Below are 17,057 nucleotides of genomic sequence, written 5' to 3' on the forward strand. Positions count from 1 at the left end.
ATACCCAGGAGACGTAAGAAGCACAAAAAGTTCCTCAAGCTACAAAAAGTACCAACAACAAGAGGAGGTAAAGCAGGAGAAGTGATTCTGAACAAAATAATTCTGTGCATCTGATCTTGAATGGGATGTTGAGCCAAGGAGGTAGACTTCAAATGTTCTACTGAGGGCCTCTCGTTCTGTTCTGCAGACAGAGACGTTCCTCGTTGCCCCTCATATATATCTGAGCTGTTATTCCACGTTCTTGAGCCTCCGGGCTGTTTCCATTCATTCAGCAAGTTCTTGATAAAGTGGACAAGTGGAAGAGCTGTAATTAAATTTTACCCTGAACCTTTCTTTGGTAAAATGCTTAGATTCAGGAAGTATGTAAGAACAAACTGACAAGCCTCTGATGAGCCATTTTCATGGTGGAGATGAGCTCTGTAACCAGCTCAGGTTTTCCGAGTCATAGTGGTCACTCATCAGGAACACTGACGGTTACAGGACCAGCGTATTAGATGTCCTTACTTTTGCTTTACCTTCTCTTCCTGTTCTGTGCAGTTACCTGTGTAACTTTTGTTGCTATTGCTTCAGGAATTCTGAGGTCAACCTCATCCACTATGTCTCTGCTAACTGACGAATCTTCTAGGAATTCAAATGAGTGGCATAGATAAGGGACTAAAAAAAGAATATATAAGTAAGTCTAAATATTGGGCTGTATGCTGGGAAATAGTAGAGACACTGATGTTTCAAGTTTCGGCAAGGCAGGGTGAGGCAGTGCAATAGCAGGGGCAGTAATTGTGGGTGGGACACTATCACTTGATGTTGCCAAATGTGTACTCGAATATTGTACTTCTTTCTACAAGAGGCAATTTAACCTGTAAATTACTTATAAATAAACAGTAATACTCAAATTTAGCATTATCTCACATTTTTATTGATGGAACTCAGAAAAAAAAACCAACAACTGTGCTTCCAAAACATCAACTAATTTCAGATGTTCTGCTTGGATAGAAATTTCACAGCAGAAGTACTGAGTAGTGTTTATAGCCCTTTAAGTTTTCGCTAAACTTTGAAAAGAAAAAAGTAAATTGGCATTACAACTGACATTTTCATGGATTATGAATAAACAAATGACCAACCTAATATTAAACATTATAGCTTTTAACATCGGGATAATTGGTTTGAAATGACGAAACTAAATGAGCAGCAGTAAGTATTAAAAAAATCAGTAAAATAAACTGTACATGAAATATATATATATTTTTAAAAAAGCACAATGGAAGGGACAAAAAAAATGGAGGAGGCTGCAATTATTCTGTTAACATTAAGCTTTCAAGGTCCATTAGCAGGTCCAGATTCCTCACTCATGTAAATATGTACCGTTCCTATTCATTTCTCAATGCAGAAAAAAATTATAGTAGTTATCATAATAATGTACTTTTAAATAAATAAATAAATAAATAAATAAATAAATAAATAAAATAATAGTTCGGAAACAGTTCTCCAGTTCCTGGACACATAATGACTGTAAATTAAATCTTCCATGAAGACCTGATCCAGTTAGGATGTAAACGGATGGCTGGAATGCATTCACTCCATAATTTTATCTCGGAAAGGGCAGGGTCCAAATGACTCACAAGGTTAAAAGTGTAAAAACATGCACTGAATGATTAAAAACACAAGCCTCTATCCTGGGTCACTGCAATGTTGCACAAAAGTGTCTGTGATCATTATTATCACCTGTTATTACTAAGGCACAGCTGCAGGTGAAATGATATGTACAACATGTTTGAGGGCTGTTAACACTGCTAATCGATGCATGAGGTGCACACAATGCATGAAAGCTTACTCTCATGTAGTCACATCTTGTACAAATATGCGTCTAAAACAACTGCTTTGATTATTTTAATGCTCAAAAAGTTTAAGGTAACTTTCTAAATACTTAAAATGTGTAATGATGCCATAGGGTCATCAAATTTCATGTTGTGTAGTATTATGTGAGTGCTGCTTTAATTTATGGTTTTGATGGTGATGGTTGCTGATAAGAACAGGTATAAATCCCATATTAATTCTAGTTGGGTTTTTTTTTAATGGATATTTCCTAATCAAAACTATGGTCTTGTTCTAGAAATTCAATACAAAAAATATTACCATTTATTTTGAATAACACTGATGAACATCAATAGCTGTATTAATTCTATTTGAGAAATGCCACCTAACCTCGACAACGATGGCATTATTTCTTCACCTTGCAAATCACTTTGAACAGCAGACGCCCTATTAAGTCTTCATATCTATGCACTTAATAAGTATGGTCAGTCATGCTTGTGTTCATGATAACTTTGCCAGTTTCCTGGAGTGGTCTCCACAGTCTGTACTGGCAGAAAGAGGCCCAGTACCCAGCGGGAACCAAATACATCACTCAAATTGGATCGCCATGTTCCTCGGCTCTCCACTAGCTGCCCTTTCTGTAGCTGGCACCAGGTTTGTCCACGGGCCACAAGCAAGATTTGTTGGCAGCAGAAACCAGCACTCACCAAACCAATGCCTAACCATACATAGAGCATGATAACCAGAAAGAATTGAAGGCCAGAAATGGTACCTAGATGAGAAGAAGGGAAAATTTTAAAGATGCTTCAGGCAATGGTTTAGGAGTAGATCTCTTCACATTGTGAGAAGATAAAAACAACTTACCGAGGAAGAAGTAACCTGTAGAGAGGGGCAAAAGTGTGAGGAAGGTCAAAGGGTTTTCAAAGGAGATGGCATACTCTACTGTGAGATAGGCCACCCCAAGCACCAGAGAGTACAGACAGGTACAGGACGTGTAGATACTGAACATGATAAAGTAGCGCATATTCCTGTTCCCTATGCAGTTTCCCGTGAAGAAACAGTGGTGATCCCGTTTAAGAATGATTTTCTTACACAGTTTGCAGAAGTGCCGGCCATTAAGGAGGTAGTGAGCATCCACTCTGTCTGGACAGTCTGGTGAACAGACTGGAATAATGTTCTCATTGGCACTCTCTGCTGGGAACCATACAGTCATTGAGTAATTCCCAAGTGCATTGAGCATAAGAAATAGCAAAACAGTAATGTGAAGCAGCATGAGGGAACTTAGTGTAACATTTTGGGTTTGGAAAATAGTGGGGATGAAAAGGAAGAAGTGGAGAACAAAGGTGACTGCTGTGGCAGTATAGAAGTAGGCTGGTGCAATAGCATTGAGCATTCGCAGTTTCAGCATCCTGACAATCATACCTGTGGTTAGATGAGATAACAGAATACACAATAACAGTTACACAATAGCAGTTAAATAATGCTGAGACTTTCTCAAAGTTTATTAACTAGTATGGTGATGCATTTGTCTCACTTATTCAAGTAATTCCTAAATTTCTGACTTTTAGAAATAAAGGTACTGCAGTGTACAGTAGGTTGTCCTTGCTGACGGGGTGGAACCATGGGAAGATGTTTAAAATAATATAAGGTATATAATTGGACCTTAAGGGCAAATAGACTAAAAGCTAATTAAAGATACATGACATAGACTTTCCTAGATAAAAGATACAGTATATGCAGCCTTGATGGTACCACTTCAGCAACAACAACAACAACAAAAGTCCAGTTTGGCATTTTTATTTCTGAGTGTGTAACACTTTAATTTCCCCATAAGAGATTAAATTTCTTATAATAATAATAATAATAATAATAATAATAATAAACAGTTATTCCACGAAATCGAGTTGTACATGAGCTGATAGCTGACGAGGCATGTAGCACCAAGTCGGCTATAAGCCATGTATGACGAGATTGAATAGAATAACTCTTTTATTCTATCCACATTCACTGAATTTTGAGAAACAGAGCAATTTAATTGTAATTATTTTTCCAAATTCGATAAATAAAAATTTTATACAAAATGTCCGACAAAACCGGGCGGCACGGTGGTGTAGTGGTTAGCACTGTCGCCTCACAGCAAGAAGGTCCTGGGTTCGAGCCCCGGGGCCGGCGAGGGCCTTTCTGTGTGGAGTTTGCATGTTCTCCCCGTGTCCGCGTGGGTTTCCTCCGGGTGCTCCGGTTTCCCCCACAGTCCAAAGACATGCAGGTTAGGTTAACTGGTGGCTCTAAATTGACCATAGGTGTGAATGTGAGTGTGAATGGTTGTCTGTGTCTATGTGTCAGCCCTGTGATGACCTGGCGACTTGTCTAGGGTGTACCCCGCCTTTCGCCCGTAGTCAGCTGGGATAGGCTCCAGCTTGCCTGCGACCCTGTAGAAGGATAAAGCGGCTAGAGATAATGAGATGAGATGTCCGACAAAACCATTTCTGCTTTGAATGTAAACAAACCAGCGAAATGACAGTAGCAATTTGTGAAAAATGTGATGATAATAATAATTCTTGAAAAAAAAATACATTCTTACCATTAAATACTTTTATTCCATATTTTGTTGTGCTTTTTTTTTTTGGAGTTTTGTTTTCGAGGAGAGTTTTTATTTCCTCCTCGGTTGGTTCGGCAACACGCTCCACCATTTGGTTTTTGTCTATGAGCTGATATCCTAGTAGTAGAGTAGCCAATCAGAGCATGCGATTGCTCATATCCAGTGAAGGTGGATATAATAATAATAATAATAATAATAATCTTGCTCTGGCAGCACGGTGGTGTAGTGGTTAGTGCTGTCACCTCACAGCAAGAAGGTCCAGGTTCGAGCCCCGTGGCCGACGAGGGCCTTTCTGTGTGGAGTTTGCATGTTCTCCCCGTGTCCGTGTGGGTTTCCTCCGGGTGCTCCGGTTTCCCCCACAGTCCAAAGACATGCAGGTTAGGTTAACTGGTGACTCTAAATTGACCGTAGGTGTGAATGTGAGTGTGAATGGTTGTCTGTGTCTATGTGTCAGCCCTGTGATGACCTGGCGACTTGTCCAGGGTGTACCCCGCTTTTCGCCCGTAGTCAGCTGGGATAGGCTCCAGCTTGCCTGCGACCCTGTAGAACAGGATAAAGCGGCTAGAGATACTGAGATGAGATAATCTTGCTCTTTCATCTTTATCTCACTTCAATATGGGGGTCGGTGTGGATTGGTTGAGCTGATAGGGTTGGTAAGGCTTCAGCCCCTGTCCATCAACCCAGAGCCTTAACCTGTTGAGCCACAAGTGCCCTAATAATAATAATGATGATGATGATGATGTGGGCTGTGAACATAATCAATCAGTTTCACACAAGCCTAATAGCCTAACAGGTTATTTTGGATTTTCCATTAGGACAAGTTTGGGTTATTTTTGTTTATCTGTGGCCGAAATCGTGCCAATGAGAATATATGGCAACGTTTCCCTGTCACAGCAAAAAAAAAAAAAAAAAATAGGGCTATTCACGTTTAAATGGATCCGTACTGTACTGTCACAATACAGCACATCAGGAACTCAGAAATCTACAGGCTACATCTATTCTATTCTATTCTATTCTATTCTATTCATTTCAATAGCTTCAGGAGGACAACACACACTAGGATATCTATCTCTACATTGCGTATTATGTAAGATTTCATAAGGAAAACCATTTCTGGTCCATATCATCTTTACCGTGACTGACGATTTTATCAGTTGAGCTGTTTTTCAGTCCCGGAGCTCATGTCTCAGGCGCGCATTAAACAGAGAAATAACTCATTCAGGGGGTTAAAAAAGGGGGGGGAGACACCGGTTGCCAAGACGATATGTGTGCATCTGCTATGCCATACCATATTTCCGTTGTGTGCAGATAGTGTAGCACCTCCTGTTGGTGTGGCAACCTTATCTGGAGCAAAACACCAAGCGGATGGGAGCAGGCAAGGACAATTAACCCCTTGATAGCCACTATGCATGTTTCTGAAACCAGTGAGATAATGTCTCTCTCTCTCTCTCTCTCTCTCTCTCTCTCTATATATATATATATATATATATATATATATATATATATATATATATATATAAGTCTATATGTTTGAGAGTGTATGTATTTGTAAACACATAAAGTCGGATTATTTATTTATTTGCATGGACTGCAAACACATCCAAAATAGACGTGACTGAATTTTAAGGGCGTCCCTGTGTTCTGTATTTTCCTGCTAACGTTTAATACCTCGGATATTTGTCCCAACTGCCTGAAGTCAAATATTAGACTTTTCCCGAGAAAGAGAAAGCGTTAATGGTGGCAACCAACACATTCGGATAAGAAAAAAAAATCACGCAGGTCCCTAAATTTGTGAAAGTGGTGTAACTTTGCAGACGCTCCCTAAGCAGATGGGCGCTCCCCTTGTTCCTTGGTGCTGATGCTGGCAGCCAGAAGCGACTAACCACCGGACATCAGCTGCACTGGGCTACATGACACACTGAAAAAGGTGAGCCATGCTATTGTTTATAATATTAAAGAGAAACAGCTCTGTAATGTATGTAGAACCCAGTGAAGTGTGGTTTTACTACGATTTCACACGACCAGAATAGAGGAAGGAGAATGTTTATTTATTATAGCGTGGTAATGAAGTTGAACGGCTGTGGAAAGTGGGCGTATTGATTTATCACTTGTATTTATATAGCAGCTGCGGCACTTACTGTATATGCTCTACATTGTGAGCTTAAAGGCGCAGACTGTGGTTGCGTTTCATCTCTGTGTTTCTATATATAGCAGGGAATTCAATGTTTGCGTAGGCGCACTGAATATCAACTCGCTCATTAATTCAGTGAAGGTACATTTGGTTTATTTACATCTTCAAAGGTTTCTAGATCTTGCTTGAGTCTGGATTGGAAAGCTGTGCTGCGGTGGAAGCTGGGTTGTTCAGAGAGACTGAGCTCTTTAAGGTGTCTAGTAGGCTAGTGAGTGAAAAGTTGAATGTCCCCAGAGAACTTGTGGTTTGTTAGTCTGGTGTATCTTGATGAACAGAGTGATTTGAACATCCATCTTCTCAGATGTGTAGGCCTGTGGTGAAGAACACCAGTAGCCTACAAATGCATCTTCTCAAAGGCGTATAACCTCCTCCTACACCTTGCATAATAAATCAATCATACATAAATCGCTCATGAATTATTTGTTTGATTCTTCTCATATTACATTTTTTTTGTAGTAATAGGACGGGAAATGGTATTATTATGGCATCTTCCTGTTCTGTGATAACTTTATGAAGCAATTACACATTTCCTGTCCTGCAAAAAGTACTCTAGTAATGCTATAGTAAGTCTCTGTGCCCCCCCCCCCCCCCCCCCCCCCCTTTTTAATTAAATGCCAGAGTTTGGTGTTTAGTTTGGGTCTCAGTCAACTGTGACTGGGTGACATTTGCAGCCTTTATCATAGACAAAGCCCATCCACTCGGCAAGGATAAACATATTTCCTATAACTTGCGCTTATTCGTTTAAGCATAAGGGCAGATTCCTGTAACAAGATTCAATAGTTTATTGCCATGTCAACACAGTTGATAGGAATTTGTTTTGGCACATCCCCAACATCAAATACATATGAAAAAAAAAACAGAACACATACCTAAGGGCAGACAGCCATGGGTAAAACAGACAAAGACAGTAAACAGTAGTGGGGTACCCAGTAGTCATTGGACAGCAATAATGGCTAAAATTAAGTTGCATTTAAATTTGCATGATAAAGTGCATCTTAGAGTGTTCCAATGGTAAAGTGCATACCATGCATATAGAGTGCTACATATCATGGCAGTCAGAGAAGGTTCAGATGTCTGATGACTAGTGGATATGTGCTATCCCTAAACCGTGATGTTGAGGTTCTCAAACTTCTATATCTCCTTCCTGATGGGAGGAGATTAAAAAGATGGTGTGCTGGGTGGGAGGGGTCAACTATGATTTTTCTTGCCTTTCTAATTAACCGCGATTTAACCTAGAGAAAATTAACGATTTAACCTAGAGATAATTAATGATTTAACCTAGAGAAAATTGATTGTGCTATATGTAGATCATTGATTGATTGATTGATTGATTGATTGATTGATTGATTGATTACTTTATTCTGAACAATAAAGAAGAAAGATATAAAAAATTAAAAAAAATTAAATAAAAAATGCAATAATCAAAACATCGTCATAAACAAACAGAATAGCGTAGCCACAAGGCAGTAACATAATAATGTTCAGAAAGGATTAGGAAGAAGTAATAACTTATCCAATCCTAACCCTCTATACCACCGCTAATCAAACGTCACTTTCCGCCATAATAAACTATATATACAAAAGAAAACAAAAGCAACAAACAAAAAGAAAACATACCAACATACCAAGACATACCGACATGGTATAATATCGACCAAATCAAATCATATATACAGATACTTATGTTATGCATATATACACACATACAATACATCTATACAGTACATACATATACACTTACCTATAACTATACACAAAATACAAGAAGATCAGTCACAGACTTACTCTCAATTTCATCATAACCTATATAGTCTGCCTGTCCTCATTCTCATATATTTTTATTAACATGTTTTTATATAATTTTTTAAACAGTTTTATGTTGGTGCTATTTTTGAGTTCATGATCCAGACCATTCCACAATTTCACCCCACAGACTGTTATGCACATACTTTTCATAGTTGTTCTAACATTTACTCTCTTAAAATTCATTTCCCCTCTCAGGTTATACCCACCCTGCCTTTCCATAAACGTATTTTGTACCTCACCCGGAAGAAGGTTATGTCTTGCTTTATACATAATTTGTGCAGTCTTGTGTTTAACCAGATCAGTGAATTTCAGAGTGTGTGCTTTTACGAATAATGCGTTTGTATGCTCAAGATATCCCGTATTATTGACGATTCTTATTGCTCTTTTTTGTAATGTGCATAATGGCTGCAGGTTAAATTTGTAGGTATTACCCCATATCTCCACACAGTCGCTCAGATATGGAAGTATGAGTGCATTATACAGAGTATGTAGTGATTTATAGTCCAGAATGTGTCTTGATTTCCCCAAAATTGCAGTAATCTTTACTATTTTTGCTTTAACATGATTAATATGTGGTTTCCAGCAGATTTTATGATCAACAATCACACCCAGAAATTTTATTTCTTAACTATGGTTATGTTGTCAATTTTCAATTCAACTTGAGGGTTCGACTTATATTTTCCAAATAACATAATCTTTGTTTTACTCAAATTCAATGACAATTTGTTTACATTAAACCACCTTTTTAATTTATTCATTTCGGTTGTGATTGTTTCCATAAGCTGCTGTGCATTGTCCCCGGCACAAAAGATGTTTGTATCATCGGCAAATAAAATGCATTTCATTGTACATGATACATTACATAAGTCATTAATGTACAATATAAACAGTTTAGGACCTAAGACAGACCCTTGCAGTACTCCACATGTTATGGGCAAATAATCAGATGTGTGATCTCCAATTTTTACAAATTGCTGCCTGTTGCTTAAGTAGCTCCTCACCCAGTCCAAACCAACCCCTCTGATACCATACCTCTCTAATTTGTTGACTAGAATGTCGTGATTTATTGTGTCAAATGCTTTCTTTAGATCTATGAAAATTCCCATAACATGTTTTTTTATTGTCTATACCATTTGTGATTTTCTCGATAAGTTCCATTAATGCCAGGGTTGTTGATCTGTCTTTCCGGAATCCGTATTGACTGTCAGCTAAAAGTTTGTATTTTTCAATGAAGTTGTCTAGTTTTGCTGTAAACAGTTTTTCGAAGATCTTAGAGAACTGAGAGAGTAAAGAAACTGGCCTGTAATTTGTATAATGGTGTCTATCCCCACATTTATATAAAGGTATAACTTTAGCTATTTTCATGTTGTTTGGAAATTTACCAGATTGAAAAGACATATTACATATGTGAGTAAATGGTTCTGCAATTTCCTCAATAACTTTTTATATTAAACTCATATCAATATCATTCCAGTCAGTGGAAGTTTTACTTTCACTTCTCCTTACAATGTCTATGACCTCTTTTATGCCAGTTGCACCAATGAATATAGATTTAGGATTTCTCTCCCATCGAGCAGCCTCCGCCCTTCCAGGCGTGTCTGTATCCTGAATCTTTTCTGCCAGATCTGGTCCCACATTTACAAAGAATCTATTAAAACCATTTACCACTTCTTCCATATTATTTATTGATCTGTCATTCTGAATATAATGATCAGGGTAGCTTGTGTTTTTGTTTTTAGCTCCATTCCTATTCAGTACATTCCATAGCCCCTTCATGTTATTTTTTATTACTATCTAATAATTTATTATAATATTCCTTCTTACTTCTTAGATCATGGATATATAATGTGTCCCAGGTTGACATTCACTGCCGTGTCTGATCAAGGTGGCTGTAAAAGGCTTGAATACTGGTTAAAATGTCATTGCTCTTATGTCAGAATGTTAGTAGTGGTTCATAATTGGACCATCATGAATAAAGCATCAGAATGCACACCTCCTATGCTCAGTATTTAGTTTTGCAGCTCAGTATAATGCTTTTCTCATGAAGGTTGGAGAAATCTTAGTGCATTGTTTTTTATCATTATAATTGAATCTCAAGAGTGCAGGGAAAGCTTGGTGTTAATTTATGCTGCCTTTGGCATGAGCACACATCTGCTTTTTTGGGGTTTGATGCAGATACAAGTACACATATTCTACCCAATATATTTTAGTATAGGATAAACAATAGAAGCATGATTGCCATGTAATTAGTACATCATAACAAGTTTAAATTGTGTGATTGCTCCTTTTTCAACTCTTGCTAACATTACAGAATCTATTTGTTGTTCATACAATTAGTTTATTGTGCCGGAGAGAAAAAGACACTTGATTAATTGTTTCTTGTGGAAGTGTAAGCCTGTTCCTGTTACTGCTGGTGCATCGTGGTGGAATACTCAACTGGTGGCTTTTGTGCCTTGTATTATCATTGGTAACGATTTATCAAAATGCATATATACATGTATCATAATGAGCTGAATCATTGGGTGAAGCAAAAACAATGTACATAAATTTGTTGAATGAGGGAAAATATATGGAAAATAGAGATGATACATATAATAGAGTTAGACAGTCCTCCAAAAACACCAGTTATTTTGTTAATAAAGTCCTGCTGTTTTGCACACAGCTGTAACTATATCCTTCCTACTTTGGCATGTATTAATATGGTCATAAAATTAGGAAGTAAGAACTCAGTGCATACTTTTTACTGTTTTTCTAGAATGTGTTTTGTAGCTTTTGGGTAAATTGAAAACATTGTGACTGCATTTACAAAACATGAAAGACATTAGAGCATCCAGCAAACAATTGGCAAAATGTTGTTTTGGGCAGCGCTACACAACAGATGCATGAATATTTAATGGTGCTTTTGGCTATGATTGAAAAGTGATACATCCCTTTGCAGTAAACCCACAGCTACTGATGATTTCTCAGCCACAGAAGGTGTGTGTGAGGGTGGAAAGGCACTGGCTAGTGGTCTGAATACTGAACCAACTCACAAGTTCATATGATTTAACTCGAACACTCAGGTCCCACATATTTGGCACTGCATAACAGTACTCAGTGGGAAATGTCTGAACAGCTGGCAACTACGCACTTTATTTCTTGGTTACTGGTACCTTGGTGGAGAGCTGTGTGTTCCTAGCACTGTGAAATCATTCAGCATGATCTTACTAAACTCTTATTGTAGCATCATCATTTAAAGCCTGGGCTTCTTGCTTTATGTCCAGTCAGAAACTCCATACATGACTTCTACAGCTTTGGCACTAATGCACGGATCTCAGTTTCAAACTGACAAGTTTATTGAGGGGAAAACACATGGCCATGTGGGTGACAGATTGGTAGCTTGTGTCAATATGATGACGTGTTCCATTGTTGCAGTCTCAAGCGTTCATGGAGATGATGGTTCCTGGTGCACTGTGGATGTGTTCCTGTGCTTAGTCTAATATTTGATTTATTATATGTTCAAGAATAGGGTTCCTACTAAGATAATAAAAGAAGAATATTTATTCCTAATAAATATAAGTAAAATAAGTAAAGAAAGAAACTGAAGAAGGCAGCATGGTGGTGTAGTGGTTAGCGCTGTCGCCTCACAGCAAGAAGGTCCTGGGTTCGAGCCCTGGGGCTGGCGAGGGCCTTTCTGTGTGGAGTTTGCATGTTCTCCCCGTGTCCGCGTGGGTTTCCTCCGGGTGCGCCGGTTTCCCCCACAGTCCAAAGACATGCAAGTTAGGTTAACTGGTGACTCTAAATTGACCGTAGGTGTGAATGTGAGTGTGAATGGTTGTCTGTGTCTATGTGTCAGCCCTGTGATGACCTGGCGACTTGTCCAGGGTGTACCCCGCCTTTCGCCCGTAGTCAACTGGGATAGGCTCCAGCTTGCCTGCGACCCTGTAGAAGGATAAAGCGGCTAGAGATAATGAGATGAGCTGAGAAACTGAAGAAATAAATTGTGGTTTGAATATGCAACTGTGTTTTAACTGCACAACAAAATGAGTGTGTGGAGGTGGTGATGTTGCCTGTTGTTATATTTAGTTAACACATTTACTGTATGTTAGGAATAAAACATGATAAAACAGTAAAACAGTGTGCTGTTTTGGGGAAATAGTGAATAATTATTAATCAACATTCTTTTACAATAACAGCAACTCCTAAACTTTTTTATTTCTCCACCAATTTGCCATTGCTAACAATTCTTAGTTTATAAATAGATACATTACACTTCTAAACATTTACATGTTACTTTTTTTAACCATTTACATTTAATTAATGTTGCAGAAAATCCACAAGACAAGGTACTTCCTGTTACTTATAACATATAAACAGTCATTCCCTCACCAACTTTGCTTTTTTTCCCTCTCTTGATATTAATAAAGAGGGGAAAAAGCTTGTATTGTTACAGAGAAAAGTCTTCTGTCCTGAAGCCTCTCCTGTGGGGTAAAATGTACTGACAAATGACAAGACTCCTGAGACTCCTTCTAAATAATCAGCACCTTCCAGAAAGCTTCACCATATACTATGTATTTCAAAAAGTTAATCGTTTGAAATCCAAATTAACTATTTAGTTATTCATCATCAAAAGGAATTGAAGAATGTGAGCCCAGACACATCATTGGGTCCTGGGAGGTGATAATGGCACATTCACTAATTAAATTAAGGAAAAGCTGAATACACACTGCACTAACTCCTCCCTAAAGCTTCACTAACTCCTCCCTAAAGCTGCACCAACTCCTCTCTAAAGCTTCACTAACTCCTCCCTAAAGATTCACTAACTCCTCCCGAAAGCTACACCAACTCCTCCCTAAAGCTTCACTAACTCCTCCCTAAAGCTGCACCAACTCCTCCCTAAAGCTGCACCAACTCCTCCCTAAAGCTACACCAACTCCTCCCTAAAGCTTCACTAACTCCTCCCTAAAGCTGCACCAACTCCTCCCTAAAGCTGCACCAACTCCTGTCTAAAGCTTCACCAACTCCTCCCTAAAGCTTCACTAACTCCTCCCTCAAGCTTCACTAACTCCTCTCTAAAGCTGCACAAATTCCTCCCTAAAGCTGTACCAACTCCTCTCTAAAGCTTCACTAACTCCTTCCTAAAGCTGCACCAACTCCTCCCTAAAGCTTCACTAACTCCTTCCTAAAGCTGCACCAACTCCTCCCTAAAGCTTCACTAGCTCCTGTCTAAAGCTTCACCAACTCCTCCCTAAAGCTTCACTAACTCCTGTCTAAAGCTGCACCAACTCCTCCCAGAAGCTGCACCAACTCCTGTCTAAAGCTTCACCAACTCCTCCCTAAAGCTTCACTAACTCCTCCCTCAAGCTTCACTAACTCCTCTCTAAAGCTGCACTAACTCCTCTCTAAAGCTTCACTAACTCCTCTCTAAAGCTTCACTAACTCCTCCCTAAAGCTGCACCAACTCCTCCCTAAAGCTGCACCAACTCCTCTCTAAAGCTTCACTAACTCCTCCCTAAAGCTGCAACAACTCCTCCCTAAAGCTGCACCAACTCCTCCCTAAAGCTTCACTAACTCCTCCCTCAAGCTTCACTAACTCCTCTCTAAAGCTGCACAAATTCCTCCCTAAAGCTGTACCAACTCCTCTCTAAAGCTTCACTAACTCCTTCCTAAAGCTGCACCAACTCCTCCCTAAAGCTTCACTAACTCCTTCCTAAAGCTGCACCAACTCCTCCCTAAAGCTTCACTAGCTCCTGTCTAAAGCTTCACCAACTCCTCCCTAAAGCTTCACTAACTCCTGTCTAAAGCTGCACCAACTCCTCCCAGAAGCTGCACCAACTCCTGTCTAAAGCTTCACCAACTCCTCCCTAAAGCTTCACTAACTCCTCCCTCAAGCTTCACTAACTCCTCTCTAAAGCTGCACTAACTCCTCTCTAAAGCTTCACTAACTCCTCTCTAAAGCTTCACTAACTCCTCCCTAAAGCTGCACCAACTCCTCCCTAAAGCTGCACCAACTCCTCTCTAAAGCTTCACTAACTCCTCCCTAAAGCTGCAACAACTCCTCCCTAAAGCTGCACCAACTCCTCCCTAAAGCTTCACTAACTCCTCCCTAAAGCTGCACCAACTCCTCCCTAAAGCTACACCAACTCCTCCACCAACTCCTCCCTAAAGCTACACCAACTCCTCCCTAAAGCTTCACTAACTCCTCCCTAAAGCTTCACTAACTCCTCCCTAAAGCTGCACCAACTCCTCCCTAAAGCTTCACCAACTCCGCCCTAAAGCTTCACTAACTCCTCCCTCAAGCTTCACTAACTCCTCTCTAAAGCTGCACTAACTCCTCCCTCAAGCTGCACTAACTCCTCTCTAAAGCTGCACTAACTCCTCTCTAAAGTTGCACTAACTCCTCTCTAAAGCTGTCCTAACTCCTCTCTAAAGTTGCACTAACTCCTCTCTAAAGCTGTCCTAACTCCTCTCTAAAGTTGCACTAACTCCTCTCTAAAGCTGTCCTAACTCCTCTCTAAAGCTGTCCTAACTCCTCTCTAAAGTTGCACTAACTCCTCTCTAAAGCTGTCCTAACTCCTCTTTAAAGCTGCATTAAGTCCTCCCTAAAGCCAAGGGCACAGATAGCACGGGGGACGGGGGGGACATGTCCCCCCCAGATTTATAGTGACCCCCATCTGTCCCCCCTACCCACCGTCCCTACGTAAGGCGCCACACATAGGTAGAAAAAGTGAGGATTAATGTTCTGTTAGTTAGACTAACTTACACTGCAGCACAAAGTTGAAATGGCAGCAGCAACAGCCTTGTCAGTGATCAATCCACATTTTCCCCTTCTTGAATCGGTGTAGGCTGGAGCAGATCCTTGTAGAGTTGGGAAAGCAAGGTGTTCATTTTCCACGTAATTCTGGGTTAATAACACTGCACAGCTCATCCATTTGATAGCAGTGGTGTTTCTGCTGCGACTAATGGTGCGTTCAGTTGTACTCGTAAGTTGGAAGTTTGAATTCGGAAAACCATTGAAATCACGGTAACCATAGTGATCATAAACAACTGTCTAATGACCGAGCTGGTGATCTTTCTGCCACATTAAGCCAGAGAAGAGGGGGAAAAAAATCACAGCGTTTGTTTCAAGAACCAAAAGATGTAAATATCCTATGCCTGTTGCCTTTCCCAGATGTGACAAATACTTGTTTTGTAATGTTGAGTAGCTAGTCTGATAATAATAAGAAGGAATTTGGACTTACCTGAAGTAGGCTAAATGTAAAATAACAGCATTCTAGGCTGTAGGTGAATATCTTTTAATGTTGTTATTTTTATGTATAATGTTATTTTAGTAAGCAGCAACTGTTAACTGAAATTATGAGATTCAAGATGTTAACATTGTCCTCCTGGCCTGCAGGCAATCCCTGGTGGGGTCAACAATGAAAAAACAAAAAACAATTACAGCGTTTTTTTCAAAAACTGAGCAATGTTGACCAGGTAGGCCTTTGTCTACCAATGTTCATTCAGTTAGAAAACTCACAATTCGAATGTATATTGAAGCTTCAGTACACACACACATTTTGTGTGTATATATATATGTATGGGTGGCACGGTGGTGTAGTGGTTAGCACTGTCGCCTCACAGCAAGAAGGTCCTGGGTTCGAGCCCCGTGGCCGGCGAGGGCCTTTCTGTGTGGAGTTTGCATGTTCTCCCCGTGTCCGCGTGGGTTTCCTCCGGGTGCTCCGGTTTCCCCCACAGTCCAAAGACATGCAGGTTAGGTTAACTGGTGACTCTAAATTGACCATAGGTGTGAATGTGAGTGTGAATGGTTGTCTATGTGTCAGCCCTGTGATGACCTGGCGACTTGTCCAGGGTGTACCCCGCCTTTCGCCTGTAGTCAGCTGGGATAGGCTCCAGCTTGCCTGCGACCCTGTAGAACAGGATAAAGCGGCTAGAGATAATGATATATATATATATATATATATATGCATTTACACAAAATGGAATCATTTGCTGACAGCTCAGTCCCCCCCAGTTCAAAAATCCTATCTGCGCCCCTGCCTAAAGCTGTCCTAACTCCTGTCTAAAGCTGTACTAATTCATGTCTAAAGCTGTACTAACTCCTTTGTAAAGCTGTACCAACTCCTCTCTAAAGCTGCACTAATTCGTCTCTAAAGCTGTACTAATTCCTCTTTAAAGCTGCACTAACTCCTCCCTAAAGCAGTCCTAACTCCTGTCTAAAGCTGTACTAATTCATCTCTAAAGCTGTCCTAACTCCTTTTTACAGCTGCATTAACTCTGCTTTAAAGCTGTACTAACTCCTCTTTAAAGCTGTACTAACTTCTTTCTCACAGGTTTTTTTGCTTGATATGATTTTTAGACCCTGATTTGGTTACAGTTTTGATGGCGACTACAAAGTCACTCCGGGTTCGGCTGTCTGCGAAATGCTGTCAATGTCACAGTGAAAAGAATCTCTATTGCGACGCATTTTAATTTGTATTTAATAGAATATACAAATGTATCGTCATTCTACCTGACTCTGTTCTGGTGTTGGAACCTGTCTCTTTTGGCAGCACAATTACTTTGATCACTGTTGACAGGCAGTTTTTACGGTCTGTCACATCCAGTCTAGCTTAATTAGTCTCATCTCAGTCTATTAGCATCTCAGACGTTCAAGGCTTCTTTAGGTTCAAT

At 39.8% G+C, this 17,057-nt stretch overlaps 2 protein-coding genes across 2 annotated transcripts in view; one reads left to right on the plus strand and one right to left on the minus strand.

Annotated features, from left to right (window-relative positions):
* Positions 1 to 2,294: 2,294 nt before the first annotated feature.
* Positions 2,295 to 3,229, minus strand: zdhhc22 (zinc finger DHHC-type palmitoyltransferase 22). The gene is made up of 2 exons (XM_060933071.1): positions 2,674 to 3,229; positions 2,295 to 2,581 (listed from the first exon to the last, which is right to left on the minus strand). Exons 1-2 carry the CDS (start codon positions 3,227 to 3,229, stop codon positions 2,295 to 2,297), a joined length of 843 nt encoding a protein of 280 aa, XP_060789054.1.
* Positions 3,230 to 6,292: 3,063 nt separating this feature from the next.
* The window catches only part of tmem63c (transmembrane protein 63C), a 68,433-nt gene continuing 57,668 nt past the window's right edge, over positions 6,293 to 17,057 (plus strand). Inside the window, exon 1 of the mRNA XM_060933072.1 lies at positions 6,293 to 6,335. The gene's annotated coding sequence lies outside the window, so the exon portion shown is untranslated. The remainder of the gene's footprint in view (positions 6,336 to 17,057) is intronic.

The sequence above is a fragment of the Neoarius graeffei genome, chromosome 11 (genome assembly GCF_027579695.1).
Source record: "Neoarius graeffei isolate fNeoGra1 chromosome 11, fNeoGra1.pri, whole genome shotgun sequence".
Lineage (NCBI taxonomy): Eukaryota > Metazoa > Chordata > Actinopteri > Siluriformes > Ariidae > Neoarius > Neoarius graeffei.

Bases quoted from the DNA above. Each gene is read 5' to 3' on its own strand.
- zdhhc22 (XM_060933071.1), bottom strand. From the start codon at position 3,229: ATGATTGTCAGGATGCTGAAACTGCGAATGCTCAATGCTATTGCACCA. The intron at 2,582-2,673 runs GTAAGTTGTTTT...CTTCTCATCTAG, and splicing joins TACAGGTTACTTCTTCCTCG to GTACCATTTCTGGCCTTCAA.